The following is a 16184-nucleotide window of genomic DNA, read 5'->3' as shown; positions in this document are numbered from 1 at the left end:
ACAAGTACAATATGTTTAGGCCATTTTTAAAATTTTCCCTAGATATTTTCATTTGAAGTATAGGTGACTTCCTTAGAAAGTGCCCTTGCTCAATTTTTCAAGGGCCATGTTTTCCTCCGGCCATCCTTTTGACATGTGTCGTTATGCATTATTACCATTATTAATTATCCTAATTAGTGTTGTCGGGGCATTTGTTAACGGAATTCCCCCAAATTTCGGATTTAAGAGATTGCCACATAAAAAAATGTACCTAAAATTCTACATTCCTATCTTTCATCTCATTCTAGTACCATTTGTCCAACCACAAAGTCCAAAAAATCAATGCCATTTCCTTGTGAACTACGTTTGCCCCTAATGTCGATATTCACTATGAGAGAAAATGGTGTCATCAAGGTCGATATACACTTGTCCATGTATAAAGCCAAGTTTCTTCCCGGAAAGTGACTGCATTGATTTTAACTAATGAGAAGAATTTTCAGCTTTTCGTCTTCATGCGAAGCAACAAAGCAGAAAGATTGATAATGACTCTGTTAATTACATTAATCATAGCATAGATAACGAGAGCGCTTCCCTCCCGGAAGCAATTCCAGTTGCTTCCCATCACCAAGGCTAGCACTAATCATCACTTGTGAGGTACGTGTTGTTCAATATACGCGTGTTTGTATGTACATATAAAGTAAAGTTGTTTGACAAACCTGAAATGAGTGATCCGAATTTGACGTTTGATCCGAGCCCAACGAATTCACGTTGTGTCCTTAAGACAATTTGTCCCCTCTACCGGTACCCAAAGGTCGTTGAACAATTGCCTCCCAGGATAGAACGGATCGCCTTTCCTATGAAGCGGTACTTCTTCAAAGGAAATCTTCGAACGCAACTTTGCAGAATAATCGCACAAAAGATGACAGCGATGAAGAATGAGAGTGCAGCAGAAAGCCGCGAAAAAATGAAATGCCAAGAGTACTTCGTTCGGTCATGTGTGAATGAATAGTCACCAAGGAATTTCGGATATAGAAGGATGAAACCGAAGAGTCACCAACCGAACAATTTCGTTCGGTCATGTGAACAGTCACGAGCCGAGCCTTAAACCGGTTTGGTTCGTGAACAGGCGCGAAGGGCTTCGGTTTTCGTTCGGGCGAACCGAACCTCACGAACAGACATGTTTGTTTGTCCAAAAATAAATAAATAAATAAATAATTTCTAAACAACGTGTCTGTTCGAAAAATAAAAAATAAAAAACCGATAGAGAGTGGACCCGGAACCGAACCGAACCGAGCCGGCCGGACCGATCTAGACGTAGGTCCTCTCTCTTCCACAAAAGTGGGGTACCCCTTGGGGCCCAAACCCATTTGTGAGGCTCAACTATTTGAACCCATCTCCTATCTCTCTTCACCCTATGTGAGACACTTTCAACCACACACTTCTCATTCAATTCTATGGTATTTTGTGCCAAAATCCCAACAGTACGCTCTATTATTCTCATGATGGGATTGTGTTCTGATGCTTTATAATCTTTCATTAGCGATAGATCAGAGGATCTGTTTCTCTCTAGCCTCGTGCCGATGAAGGATGTTTTCCGTGCTGCGACGCCATGAAAGATTTGAATTTTTTCGTCGATGATGTGCGAATTGTTTCCAGTGTACATGCATATATATATATATAGTGGTAGTTCATGACTTTCATGTAGGATGTTTGGGATTAATTATCATTTGATCTTGAGCTTGCTTGCTTGATTTAGCTCTCTACTCACTACCATTCAACTGATTCTCTTGCAGACATCAAGATGACAAGCTCTGCAATCAGGAATTGGGTTTTCTTTGCCCTTTCTTCAATTTGGTTTTCTTTGGCAAGAAGCTACATGCACACGTACGCCGGTAACGATCTCATGTTTGCCCAAGTTAATTCCTTGACCTCCATCAAGACTCTGCTTCCTTTCAGCTACGATAGTCTCCCATACTGCAAGCCCGTTTGGGGGATCCGAGAAAGTGTCGGCAATGTCGGCGCGGCTCTCATGGGAGACCAAATCGTCAACTCTCCGTACCGGTTCCGAGGGAATGTCAACGAGTCCGTCTACCTCTGCACCACTGATCCCCTAACCGAGCACGAGGCTAGGCTCCTGAAGCAACGGATTCGCGATTTGTACCAAGTGAACATGATGCTCGATGGTTTGCCGGTATTAAGGTATGCCAGCTTTGGTGGGTATAAAATTCAATGGACCGGCTTCCCAATAGGGTATGTACCGCCGAACAGCGATGACGTTTACATCATTAATCATCTCAAGTTCACAGTCTTGGTGAACGAGCACAGAGGCCACAGTTACGACATAACGGATTTTGACACGCCATCGAATAGCACGGTCTCTAAGGGTTATGAACCGGCGCCGCTGTTCGAGATTGTGGGCTTCACGGTGGTTCCTTGCAGTGTCAAACACCACCAGGAAAACATGAAAAGGCTCAAAATGTACGACAACATAGATTTCATGGAATGCCCCCGTGAGCTCGTGACATTTCAGGTAGTGAGGGAGAACGAGAGAATAGCCTTCACTTATGAGGTTCAGTTCGTGAAGAGCGATATCTGCTGGCAATCTCGTTGGGACATTTATTCAAAGCAGAGAGATTCCCGAGTACGTTGGTTCTCGACATTCAAATCTCTGATATCCATCCTTCTCTTAACTGGTATTGTCTTTGTGATATTCCTGAAGACAATATCTAGGGAACTCACAAAACGCCGGGGACTCGATAAGCAGGCCGAAGCACAGACCGATGAGGAGCCTTCCGGTTGGAAGCTTCTCGCTGGCGATGCATTCAGAGAGCCGATTCACTCTAGACTTCTCAGTGTGATGGTTGGAACTGGGGTCCAAATCAGTCTGACCGGATTTGTGACCGTAACCATCGCAGCCTTCGGCTTTGTACAGCCCAATGCTCGAGGAATGATACTGACGTGGATAGTAACTGTCTACTCTTTTTCAGGAATCGTTGGTGGGTACGTTGGCGTGCGTCTGTGGAGAATGCTGAAAGGAAGTACTGATGGTTGGAAGTCAGTTTTGTGGTCAATCACATTTCTCTTTCCAGGAATCGTCCTAATCGTACACATGGCGCTCAACCTCATAATGTGGGTCAACCGTAGCACAGCAGCTGTTTCCATCTCCATGTATGTCAGAGTTTTGTTGCTCTGGTTCTGCATTTCATCACCAGTCACCCTCTTGGGAGGACTCCTAGCGACCTGGGCGGAGGCTATCCAATATCCTGTGAAAACCAATCACATTCCTAGGGAAATCCCGGCTTGGACACTTCCCTCGTGGCTCTTAGTTCTTAGTGCTGGGATGATCCTGTTCGTCACGCTCTTTATTGAACTCTTCTTCTTTCTGAGTAGCTTATGGCTCGGTAGGTTCTACACCATGTCAGGGACCCTCTGCCTTTGTCTTCTGTCCCTCGCTATTCTCTGTGCTGAAACATCCTTGATCATTACATATCGCAATCTACAAGCCGAGGACTGGAAATGGTGGTGGAAATCTTTTTGTGCTTCGGGTTCGGTTTCCGTCTTTGTGTTCATGTACAGCATCAATTACTTGGTTTTTGATCTGAACGGTTTGAGCGGGCCCCCATCTGTCACAGTTTATGTTGGTTGCTCGCTCATCATGGCAATAGCAGCCCTGCTATCAACTGGTAGCATCGGTTTCCTTGCTTCATTCTACTTTGTGAATGGTCTCTTCTCATCAACAGAGATCTGAGTGGAGTCAAACTTTTTTCTGAATTTCATCATCTGCTTGAGCTCCTTGCATTCGGAAGACTGAAGTTGCCTCGATCGAGCACAGGAATGTTTTACTTTAGTGTCATGTTTCACTGTCGAAATAAGCACGAGATTGTCATAAATAGCTATCAATGTCATAAATAGACTCCCATCTATGGCACACATTTCCACTGTCATTTCTGTATCATCTGACAATCAAGTATAGAGCTTTATGTTCAAACAAGCTATGAGATAAGTTGGAGGGTATCACTAGAAGGAGAGGTGGACGATGATGGGCACCATCGGATATTTAGCAGATAGATAGCAAGTGCGAGCAACTTAGGTGCGCACTTGCGTTACTCTCACTTGCGTTTCTAGTAATAACCTATTAATGTTTAGATGAATAGGCAAATAATGCTCAATTAAGTCTCTCAACAAGGCTTATAATGCAGTAGTTCAGCAAAGAATATTTGTCAAATCGATGAAGCACCATTCATAAATAGGCTCAGCATCAATTTTACCAAGAAGGCCATCCTCTAAAAACTAGAGGAACAGCCCTGGGACTCCTTGCATGGTCTTGAAAGACTTCTCTTCGCCAATCTTCTTAACCTTCAGGTAGACAAGAACTGAAACAGTGCGACTTCCTTCGGTTGTAGAATTGATGCTCCATAGCTCCCCGGATAACCAACATTCTTTGTAATTCTAGTCACACCGTGATTGATCCCAACGGCACATGGTTCGTGATCAAAAGACAGTTCAAGTCAAGAAGACTAACGGGTCGTTAAAATCTCTAGGGGCTGTTAAAAGACCATGAGATATCATCGCCCTTGCCATTTATCCTACCCAGCTAATCTCTTTTCCCTAGCCCAAGTCCCTTATGCCGAGCGGATTGAGAATCTGCGCCTAATGTCTCCCATTTCATTTCATATTCATTCTTTTTCAACTCTGCCATTCAATAGATACAAGAGCAATGAAAGCTCCCTATGAACTACATAAATATGCTTCTTGTGCATCAATCAGTATCGATATCAACTATGAGAAAACTGGTGTCATAAACGTTGGCTCGGCACATTGTTTCTGGTTGCGGGCAACACCTATCCGTCCAGACATAAAACCGAGTCTTCCCAGAAATTCATTCAATGAGTTTTGATGTAGATCTTTGCTCATTTCGTCTCCTTCATGCAAAGCAACGAAAGAAGATAAAATGACCGTGTTAGATTAATCATCACAAAGATAATTAGGAGGGAAAGGGGTGGCATTTCTATTTGCTCTGCATGTCGTTTTATGTAATGTACTTATCGCTACCATATGAGCAATTTCCCTTCATTATTGTCATTCGCCAGTTTGCTTATGGTGTCATCTACCTCCATTATGCTTCTTCTTGATGGATTTAGATTTCTTCTGCCTCATAATCTTCCCTTTCATAGTATTCCTGATTGAGTCGATCTTAGTTTCGCTTTGATGAGTAGCACTCGCGAAGAAATTCCTGCAGCGAGTCAATTTCGGCATGCAAAAGAACACGAGCTCTATGAGACTATTGTCTGTTATAAACCTCAATCATTTACTGCCAAAGAACGACCAAACTGATCCACTTCTCTTCAAACTGCCAAAGACCATTCCCGTTCAGCACACTCTTTATTGAACTCTTCTTCTTTCTGACTAGCATATGCTTTGGTAGGTTATATAGCGTGCCAGGGACCCTCTGCCTTTGTCTTCTGTCCCTTTTTATCCTCTGTGCTGAAACTTCCTTGATCATTACTTATCGCAATCTACAAGCCGAGGACTGGAAATGGTGGTGGAAGTCTTTCTGTGCTTCTGGTTCGGCTTACATCTATGTGTTCATTTACTGCATCAATTACTTGGTTCTTGACCTGAACGGTTTGAGCGGGCCCCCATCTGTCACAGTTTATGTTGGTTACTCGCTCATCTTGGCAATAGCAGCCCTGCTTTCAAAAGGTAGCATCGGTTTCCTCACTTCGTTCTACTTTGTGAATGTTCTCTTCTCATCAACAGAGATCTGAGTAGAGTCACCTTTTTCTGAATTTCATCCTCTGCTTGAGATCCTTTCATTGGGAAAACTGAAGTCGCCTGAATCGAGTACAGATATGGTTTACTTTATTATGTATCGCCTTGCCTTTATGATGTTTAGCTGTCGAAAGAAGCACGAGGATAGCTGTCATGCTATTAATGTTTCAAAGTAACGCATTCCCATCTATTGCCCACATTTCCACTGATATTTCTGTATCATCTGACAGTTAAGTACCAAGCTTTATTGTTAACAATCATCAGAAGTCAAACTTAACATCCAAACAAGCTATGAGATAAATTGGAGGGTAACGCTAGAAGGAGAGGTGGACGATGATGGGCACTGCGGGATATCTAGCAGATAGATAGCACGTGCGAGCAACTCAGGACCGCACATACCTTCCTAATAACTGTGAGAATGAGCTGTAAAATATATTTATGATTGTAATTAGCTAGAATCAAGGATTATAGTTAGCTAGTTTAGAGGATATATTTTTTAAGATTCTTTCTTTTCTTTGTATATATATACGCCTGTAGGTCATTATAAACGAATAAAGAAGATATACAGAAAAGTGAGGAATATTGTTTTCTTCCTCGAAATATCTTTGTGTTAACAATAACAACCTATTAATGTTTAGATGAATAAGCAAATAATGCTGAACCAAGTCTCTCGACAAACCTTATAGTTCAGTAATTCAGAAACTGAGTATTTGTTAAATCCATGTAGCACACCATTTATAAATAAGCTCAGCATCATTTTTAACAAGAAAGCCATCCTCCAGAAACTGCAGGAACAGCCCTGGAATGCCCTTCTCAACCATAGGACTGCTTGCATGACCTTGAAAGACTTCTCTTCACCAATCTTCTTAACCTTCAGGTGGACAAGAACTGAAACAGTGAAACTTCATTCGTATGTAGAATCGATGCTCTGTAGCTCCCTGGAGAGCCAACATTTTTTATAGTTCGAGTGACACCGTGATTGTTCTTTATGTATTGCAACCTTTAAGCAGAGGATTGGAAGTGGTGGTGGAAGTCTTTCTATGCTTCCAGCGCGGGCTTTGATCTATGTATTCATGTACTGCATAGCCTCCCTGCTTCGCAGTTAATGTCGGTTACTCACTCAGTGGCTATAGCGGCCCTACTACGACCGGTAGCATCGGTTCCCTCATTTCCTTCTACTTCATTAATGTTCTCTTCTAATCTATACATATTTAATTAAGAATCGCTTATCCATATTTTATTCTCTGCTTGAAACCCTTGCATTAGGAAAAACCAAGTCTGTCTTGGTCGGGCACTACGTGTTTATTGTATCATATGATGCCTTTGTCATGCTGCACTGTCGAAAGCGGGACAAGAAGCATATGCCAACTCTTAATGAATTAAAACGATGTGTTCTCATCTATTTCACATATTTCGGCAGTCATATCTACATCAGATGACAATCAAAGGGGATGCTTTGTTAAGAGATAATGATTTATCTCAGTCCATTAAGTCTTCTTTGAACTGACTGTCCAATTAGTCGTCCAGGCATAGGAATAACCTTCTGAAACTTCAGTTTTCCAAACAATGGATGAAGAGAAGGAATAGCAGGACGCTCGACCAACAGATGAAGAAGAAAGAGAACCGAGTTCTTTTGCAGATGTGAAGCATGCTTTCGTGATTAGAATGCACAATGCTCTCGTTGTAAAGACCGATTAGCTTTTAGATGAATAAAAATAATAATCTTAAACCTAGTTTCCAGATTTATAAATTTCAACACCTTATAATTTGCAAACCATTATTTTAAATTCATGAAGCATCATTCAAGAATAGGATCGACATCAATTTAATAAGAAGGCCATTCTTCGGCACTATAATAACAGTCATGAGATGGCCTTCACAACAATAGAACTCCTCACATGATGCTCAGTGTCCGACCATATCAGCTCTCCGAACGAGTAGTCCTTCGTCGCATTGGCTCCGTTCGCCTTCAGCACGACCTTGAAAGACTTCTCTTCGTTCTTCTTTTTGAACGTCAGGTAGGCAGGCTTGACAACAACCGAAACTCCATTTGGTTGCAGAATCGACGCCTTGTAGGTCCCTGGCAAGCCAACATTCTTCACAGTTCGAGTCACCATAATTGATCTTGAGAGCTTAGGAATCGTGATCGAAGGATAGTTGAAGTCTAGAAGACTAATGCGTTTCGAACAATTATAGGCACCGGCAGAGAACATTGAGATCTGAGTTGCATTGTAACCTAGAGAACACAAGAAGTTGAGATAATCTTTAATTCCCAGATCATAAACCAGGCCAGGGTCCATAGCACGGTTGGGTTGGATGTGTCCAGCTCCGTAACTGAAAGGAGTCGCCTTGTAGTAGGAGGCATTGATGATCGGTTCCATTGCATTATCTTGTATCGTTGCTGCAAACAAACAGAAGGGGGGCAAAGATCTATCAAAACGTTACGCATCTTGGAAACACCTATCAAAAACCAGGCTAGTTAGTCATGACCATATTATGTACAGGTTCGGTTTGCACTGTTTTCAGTGGAGATTGCAAGAGAGGCGGGTTTGTCATTTTCACTCCCCTAAGATTCAGTGTGCCTATCAGACATAACAGTTGAGCTCATAATGTAGTCAAAGTATATCATTCATCCATACTCACCACTCGTCATGATTGCCGATCGAATTGCAGCAGGACTCCATTCTGGATGTAGAGTTTTCAGAAGACCAGCTACGCCAGAAACATGAGGACACGACATCGAGGTGCCCGACACCGCATTAAAAGGAATCCGGCGTTTATCGAAATCCTCATTTGTCGGCCCCACTGCTTCAGTGTAGGCAGCTATGACACTGACTCCAGGTGCAGTAATATCCGGCTGGTCATAATCATTTCAGTAACTCAACTAGCTATCATTACAAAAGCGGTGTGACTAAATCAGCGAAAAACCTTCAGAGTACCTTTAGAATTTCAGGTGTGATGGTGTTCGGCCCCTTAGAGGAAAAGGCCGCCATGAATGGAGATGGCTTCACGCCCATAATTGTCACTACACGTGTGATCTCAGCAATGGGAAACCTGACGCAATGAAAGGTTGCACAAACACGTGAAATTATGCGGACACAATTTACGCCGGCCTCATGAGCTGGACCAAGAACGACATTGCTTCGCAGCAGAATCTGTCATTAGGGAGGAAAAGGGAGCCTGTGTGCACTTACTTAGTCAATTTGATGTAACTAAAGATGGCAGACCCGTCGGTGTAGTTGATGTGAGATGCGGGAAGGACATGTGGGTCCGGGATGATTTCGTTACCCGAGAGAATATCGTTGGCAAGGACCATCCCGACCGCGCCGGCCAGGAAGGCCTGCTCTCCCTTGTCGACCCTCGCGTTATCTCCTCGAAGGCAAACCACGATATTCCCCTTCACCTTTCTCGGATCAAGCGTTCCATTCTTGCAGAGTAGCCTGTGTTATGCAACCATAAACACATCACAGTTAGCAACAGAGTATTTATCGAGCTAAGCAAAAGAGGCAAATCCACGGGCTCAGCTGCAAACAGTAATTGCAAGATATCAATATCGCGGAAAATGGTTGTGATCCTTACGCTTCGAGGACCGACACATTGGGCAATCTTGCATCTGCTGCGCTGATCAGCTTGTAGAACTTGCTTCCGGGCAAGGAATCCGGCGACAAGCTTGCACCCTTCAGGGCAGAAAGAGAAAGCAAAAGGAGACATTTTTACAGAATTAGCGGTTCTATGCTAATCATTCTTGCGGACATTCATCATTTGAATTGCGTTGTACTCGTATAGTTTTTCAAATTGGTAATGCATGCCAAACCCTAAGAACAGCTTCACCAATTGAAGCGAGCGAGAGTCTGACCTTGAATCGCCTCTGATTGCCGATCACCACGTAGTTGGAGAAATCCCGGTCCATGGTGCTAGCCGCCACGGTGATCAGCCAAGGCGAGATGTTCGAGACCGTGCCGTCGTCGGGCCCGGAATTCCCCGCCGAGCAGATCACGGCGATGCCGTTCTTCACGGCGTGGAAGGAGCCGATCGCGATGCTGTCGTTGAACAGCGGGGTGGGGTCGCCGCCGAGGGAGACGGAGAGGACGTCCACGCCGTCGTGTATGGCCGCGTCGAAGGCGGCCAGGATGTCCGCGTCGAAGCACTCGTTGCCGGCGACCGGCGGCCAGCAGACCTTGTAGGCGGCGACCCGGGCCCTCGGGGAGCCGCCCTTGGCGGTGCCGAGGCCGTAGCCGAAGACGCTGGCGCCGGCGACGAAGCCGCCGCCGGCGGTGGAGAGGGTGTGGGACCCGTGGCCCTCCTGGTCGCGGGGGGTGTCGAAGGAGGCATTGAGGGGTCCCACCGCGGCGGCGTAGCCTTGGTTATAGTATCTGGCGCCGATCAGCTTCCTGCGGGCCGATGTTCCCGCCGGCGGGAGTTAATTTCTTTTGCTTTTTCTTTTTTTTTTTCCAAAATCTATTTCCAGTTTTTTTTTCTAAGTTTTTAATAGAGGAAAAGGAAATGTGTACAAATAAAAAGAAAAGAAAAGAAAAGATAAAAACACAAAAAGAAAAAAAAGGGATTGCTAAATGAATGTGTGAGAAGGAGATTTTAGAAAAAGAAAATTGTTTTATTTACAATTTTCCGATTTCGCTGATCGAAGAAAAACGATGAAAAGCTAAAATGTCGAGAGCGATCCCTACTCTTCACGTACAAATTTCGGTCTTAGGTGTCGGAGTCTGAATGGTATCGTCCCGATTACATTTTGTCACCCGTGTTGTGTCATAAAAAATAATTTCGTTAACTCCCGTTTGTTTCGCAAAAAATAAATGATTTGAAAATTATTTTTCTAAAAATAATTACTTAAAAATATGACTGGACGAAAAATATTCTCTTCGTACATGAAAATGTGTAGACATATATTGTTGTCAATAATGAAAACTTTTTTTTCATTGATTAATTATGTTAATCGACATAAATGATCATTTTTAAAAAAATATTATTTAATCGTTTATTTTTCGTGAAATAAACGGAACCCAAAAGTAAGTTATAAATGAGAAAAAGCAGGAGCTACCATCTAGAATTCTTCTTATTTCGCCGAACCATATTGTCCACTAGTTATATCGAGAGTAGTTGAAGCTATCTAGCTTTGAATGTGAATTTACACATGTTGGTGTGCGAAAAAAAGGTCAAAGGAAATAAAAGTCAACAATTATGGGTTTTTGATTACTTCTACCTAAATTTGATTTTTCAGACAAAAACAAAAGTGGGAAAAGAACAGAAAAAAAATTGTTCGGACCCAAGAACTGGTCAAAGCGAATTTAGCGGAGCAAAATGAGATTTGTCCGTTTTGTGAAGGAAGACGAGAATTGGAACAAGAACAACCATGATGACAATGAAGGTGGAGATGAAGCTAGTTACGTCAATTCTTAGGAGAAATAATGAAGGGAGTAAAAAAGAGTTTCCGTATGTGAAATCATTTTTTTTAAAAAAGGGATATGTTTAATTGAATTGGAATGTATTTTTTTTTATGTTAAATTGCTATATAGCTCCGACATAATTACGTGGATTGAAATCCTCTTAAATTAGGAGGTAATTCGAGATAATAAGTAACTTCATCGTTTGAAAAATTTACGCAATAGATCATACACACCCAAATGAAATCTTGATTTTCCTGAGGAAGGGTAAAGGGTCGTGCCACCAAGGATGTTACCCGAGCCCGACAAGGTAGGGTTCGGGCTTGGTAACACCGGATATGGCATTATGAACCCTGATCCGACTCTGCAATTAGGCCGAATGTGGAGGCAAAGCAAGATCGAGAGAGGGATCGAGGTTTGGAGGGCCCGCGAAGTGGCCAATGATGGGGGCGGAGGGAGGGAGGGAGGGGGGTGGTCAAGCGGCATCGCGCGGCGAAAGTCGCGGCTGATAGTTGGCAAGCCAATACGACTTTAAACAAAGTTTTACTTTTTATCATTATATAGATCATAAGTTAAAATATTCACTAAAATATACATATACCAAAAAGGGAAAAAAAAGTAATTGAAGATTCAATATTTGTTTGTTGATTTGGGGAACATATTGAAATGAAAGAATATTCTAAAAACTGGGTAATAAAGTAATTATATAAATTTGTGAATATGATTGATTAATTACCCAATAATAATTCAAAGACCATATCGAATATATTAAAAGTTGAAAAATGATATTACAAATTTGACCAAAGTTTAAGAACTACGTATGTCTTATTCCCTTCTTCAATCGTATCGCATGCGTTGTATCGTGTAAGTTAAAATAGTTCGTAGCATGGCCAAATCTATAATGAAGAAACTGACCTAAAAAGAAGAAATGCATAAAAGACTTCGGACACTTTCCACATTCCACACAGTACCAAAAGATATATATTTGGAAAGAAAAGTAAGCAAGCATATCTTCATCTCGAAAGTAGGTGGGTGGGAGAAAAGTCAACGTTTTGAAATTTCAACTTTCTTTGTCTTCTGTTTTTTCCTTTTGGGGTCGGGTGAGGGAGGATAAGAAAGTGGGAGAGTTAGAGCAAAGCAAAGAGCATAACCTGTTGCAGCGAAAGCTAGGATCCTTGTCGTTTTGACAGATTCCTTTCCACTTTGGAGGAATCGGTCCCAACCCTTGGTCGCTAAAGCTCTCCGACTCTGGCCACGCCCCTGCATGCGCCAAAACACCCTAATCAATTACACATTCTTTCCATGCTGCACCAAGGCTTGTCAATTCTTTGGCCCAGCACAGCAGCAATAGCGTAGCAGCAAAGGGAATTCAGCCCCCCGTGGAGAGTGGGTTTTTTGGAGCGTTTTCATCATGAGGGTGTGCTTCACCTACTCCCCCCAATAGAAGGTTTTGTATGGGGGCAGCTTTTGTGGGGGAGATGGGGTGAGGGGGGAGGGATCATTCTCGTGTATTCTGTGGTCTTGGCCCACGGATAGAAGCTCTTGCAAAGTACCAAATTCTAACTCCTGAAGTGAGCACAGCTCATCGCATGACTGGATGATCATTGACCCTTTCCTTTGGTCCACAGGATCAACTTTGCTAATGGTGTAATTTTCATGAGAGAGAAAGAGAGAGAGCTTCTGAGAGTTGTCTGTCGCAATTATAAGTCATTAACCAAACACTTTCGAAACTATACCGTTTCGTTGTGGAAAAACTATACCGAACAATCTTGTAGCCTAAGGATGGGAATCCACTACAACTTGAGGGGATAACTAGTTACCTCAGATACCGAAATGGCCCCAGATTCAAAGAATTCTTACCCCAAGAAAGCTATACCTAAACCTAATCTCGCCCCCACGCACCGAACCAATGCCACTAGCTTCAGCAGCCGGCTGTACTAACCAGCCTCCTTTCGCTACCTATCACTCTGTCTCTCTCCATCCCTCTATGATGGAAAGTAGAGGGAGCACGCGTGATGGCCGAGACCACTAACATGTCAATTTAGGCTCATCTCAATCCCTAACATAGCACACGTCAGGAGTTTTAGGCATATGGTTCACCAAACGCACAAAGATGTGTTTGAATTGAATTTTACTCTTTGTTGTTAGAAATTAATTATCTTTAGATGTAGCTTTTGTAATTTGACTTTCATAAAATGTGGAATATCAAAAAAAACTTTTGAAAGAACATTCGAATTGTGACATGTAGAGCTAATATTTTTCCATATTTTTCTCAAACATTAAAATACTTCTTTTCGCTTTAAATCTTTGACCGAGAGCAAAAGACACTCTTTTTCTCAAATTAAAACAAACGGTCTAATAATGTGCTGACTGATTTTTTTTTTTTTATCTCCTTCCAAATTAGACTAGTCTTATGACTTGATGTATCTCCCTTCTAGTACCTTTGACTGTGTTCGAGATTTGACCCTCTCAAATGTGCATCTCTAATGTCTAATCACATGTATCACATATACGTGGATAACCATTTGTCACGCATTCGCAATGAGATCCATAAGAAGAGGATAGAGAGTATGTAGATAACAAGCATCTCTAGAGCAAACTCCTCCACAAATTTTCGTTATTATTTTTCCATTTTGCATGGAGTTTTAATATAATTTCGATCATGCAGCTGCACAGAGTGTGCTCCTTCTCTAGTTAGCAAGCAAAAGACAACATCCAACAATTTTCAATAATATAAAGTTTTCCACATGGGTCGAAGACAATTTTTGATCTGTTTACATTGGAGCGTGCTCAACCCGCTACCCATTTCTTTATTATCTACCCTCTTACATTATGCCTCAACCTGTATTACGTGCGTTGGACGACGAGCAAACGACGCAAATTCGATAGTTTTTAAAATCATTTGATGGGTATCGACAGTTGCAGCTGTGATACAGATTGAGACACGACGAAACGATGATCCGTGTTAAAAGTGAAGAGAACATGCGTGGGCCAAAGCAAGAACCGAACATGGAGTCAATGCAAGCCGGAGATCATGAAACATTGGCATTTCTTTATCGCAGATAGATGACAAGACAGCCTCGCTCCGGTTGTATTGTAAGTCAACGTTCGTGGGTTTTGGGGCACTCTTTATATTATTTTTGTCAGAGAAAAACATAATGTTAAGTAAATAAATAGTGGGTGGAAGCCGCTTGCCTGTGTCAAGGTTCCCAATGATGGTATCTTCACCGAATCGAGCCTTCTTCCAAATTGAATCGGAAGAAATCACGCCGTTTTGCTCGAGACCTAGAAACTCCCACGATCTTGTTGTGTGGAGTTTCTTGCCCTTGTTCGGAAAAACCGACACCACTCTTGGGTGCTCTGCCAAGATTAGAAAACCAACAATAAGCATTAAAGATGAAAAAAAAAAAGCAAGTGCCCCCTTGGCAGAAAAACAAAATTCGAGCAATCAATGTTGATTTATTTAGTGACGCGACGGGATAAGTTTGGATTTTTAATCGAATACACATGATATACGCCTCATCGCATCGTCTACTGCAGCACTCTTTCTCAAAGTTTCGTAGAGGTGTGGAGACATTGCTCTTTTGTTAATTATTTGGAGGTTTTGCGCTAGAAGCAATGCATAGAATGGAGCAACAAGAATTGTAGTAACCAGGGGTTGTGCGACTTGTCATCAAGAAATGCAAGTTGCGCTCCAAGTTTATGACAGAAGCTAAACAAAGGACTGTTGGTTTTGGTGGTCAAACTCCAAACCGAGGCGATAAAAAAGGGTGCGAGCTTACGGGCAATTATGGCAGCTACGTCATCTTCAAGAGTCGCGGCGAAGCCGTTGATGTGCCTCGTGTACGAATAGAAGATGGCCTCCTCGGCATCGTCTCGGCTATACAAAACATAGTCCTCAGTGCATACTGTAAACCGATAAGAAGAAGAAGAAGTTGTGGTGTTGTACTTTATCTGCATTGAAATGCAATACCTTCCCAAGAAAGAGCCAAGAAACTCATGGTGAGACTCTGTCACCCGACTCAGATCAGCCAATGAAGCATCCCGGCCGTGCAAGTGGGATCCCAAGTAAACTACGTACGGCTTCGATCCCACACACGTCCAGATTCACAAAACGAAAAGGAAAGATTCAAGATGATGATGATGATGATGATATCAGTTAAGATACGACCCTTTTCAAAGTAAGACAAAAAATGGAGAGATTCCACTGTTAATGGAACAGTGCGACGGCTTAAGCTTTGAGTACTCACCTTTTTGGCAGCAAAAGTGGGTGTCTGTTGCTGTGTCAACGCGAGAAGGAAGAGCACGAGAAGGTGAACGGAGAGGCTCATGGCAACTGCTTTTGATGAGGCACTTGCATCACCCCCTTGCAGGAACAGTAGACAAGAAGCAAAGATGGGTGTGTCCTCTTTATAAGGTTTGCAGAGGGGAGTGGGTCCACTCCCCAAAGCCCAGCCAAAAGAAAGGGTTTCAATTCTCTATGGTGGAGACGAAAAGGGGTTGAGGACAAGATGATAAAAAAGAAACCCTAATAAACTTCCCCAGACAAGCCCCAACTTGGGATATTTTATTTCCTCATTTACTATGCAAGGACAACATCTTGTGTGGTATAAACTGTCTCTGAAAAACGAGATGCGGAGAGGCATAGAGGGATGCGAGATGGGATTCATCGCAGGCAAGCATCGATGATTGGCTGGTTAGACCATATTGTCTCGTAGCGTATCGAAATACTTCTCCCGACTTTAGGACCTATTCTCGAGATGCCGCATCTCCATGTTCCCTATAAAATACTAAATGAGATGGCTTCTTGTCTTGTTGAAGGAACTTCAGGAAAGTGGCAGTGAGGATATAGAGTTATGGTCCTATGGACCCTTCTTCAAGCGAGGTCAGCTGTATTACTATTTTTTTAACGTGAATGCAGAGGATACTGTCAAACTGTGTGGATATTTTTTTCTTATTGGGTGGATAAAAAAAATTAAATAGATTTGATTTGATCAAGGTTGGGATGCAAGAGGAACTGGGGTAAGTGGGGAC

General features: G+C 42.6%; 2 protein-coding genes across 2 annotated transcripts; one reads left to right on the top strand and one right to left on the bottom strand.

Annotated features, from left to right (window-relative positions):
- Window positions 1-491: 491 nt before the first annotated feature.
- On the top strand, window positions 492-3900 carry LOC115677154 (transmembrane 9 superfamily member 12-like). The gene is made up of 2 exons (XM_056316368.1): window positions 492-633; window positions 1773-3900. The coding sequence occupies exon 2, from the start codon at window positions 1781-1783 to the stop codon at window positions 3725-3727; it is 1947 nt and encodes a 648-aa protein (XP_056172343.1). The 5' UTR covers window positions 492-633; window positions 1773-1780; the 3' UTR covers window positions 3728-3900.
- A 3460-nt stretch (window positions 3901-7360) lies between these two features.
- LOC130134388 (subtilisin-like protease SBT5.3) lies at window positions 7361-15653 on the bottom strand. The gene is made up of 12 exons (XM_056316423.1): window positions 15401-15653; window positions 15124-15233; window positions 14933-15030; window positions 14346-14510; window positions 12302-12410; window positions 9608-10142; window positions 9331-9428; window positions 8946-9191; window positions 8691-8805; window positions 8395-8608; window positions 7588-8152; window positions 7361-7547 (listed from the first exon to the last, which is right to left on the bottom strand). Exons 1-11 carry the CDS (start codon window positions 15479-15481, stop codon window positions 7614-7616), a joined length of 2310 nt encoding a protein of 769 aa, XP_056172398.1. The 5' UTR covers window positions 15482-15653; the 3' UTR covers window positions 7361-7547; window positions 7588-7613.
- Between the last annotated feature and the right edge of the window lie 531 nt (window positions 15654-16184).

The sequence above is a fragment of the Syzygium oleosum genome, unplaced genomic scaffold, assembly GCF_021117445.2.
Source record: "Syzygium oleosum isolate NSW1041296 unplaced genomic scaffold, Sole_v2.1 Sole_v2.12, whole genome shotgun sequence".
NCBI lineage: Eukaryota > Viridiplantae > Streptophyta > Magnoliopsida > Myrtales > Myrtaceae > Syzygium > Syzygium oleosum.
Note: the sequence above shows the minus strand (reverse complement) of the source record. Positions and strands in the feature narration are given on the sequence as shown.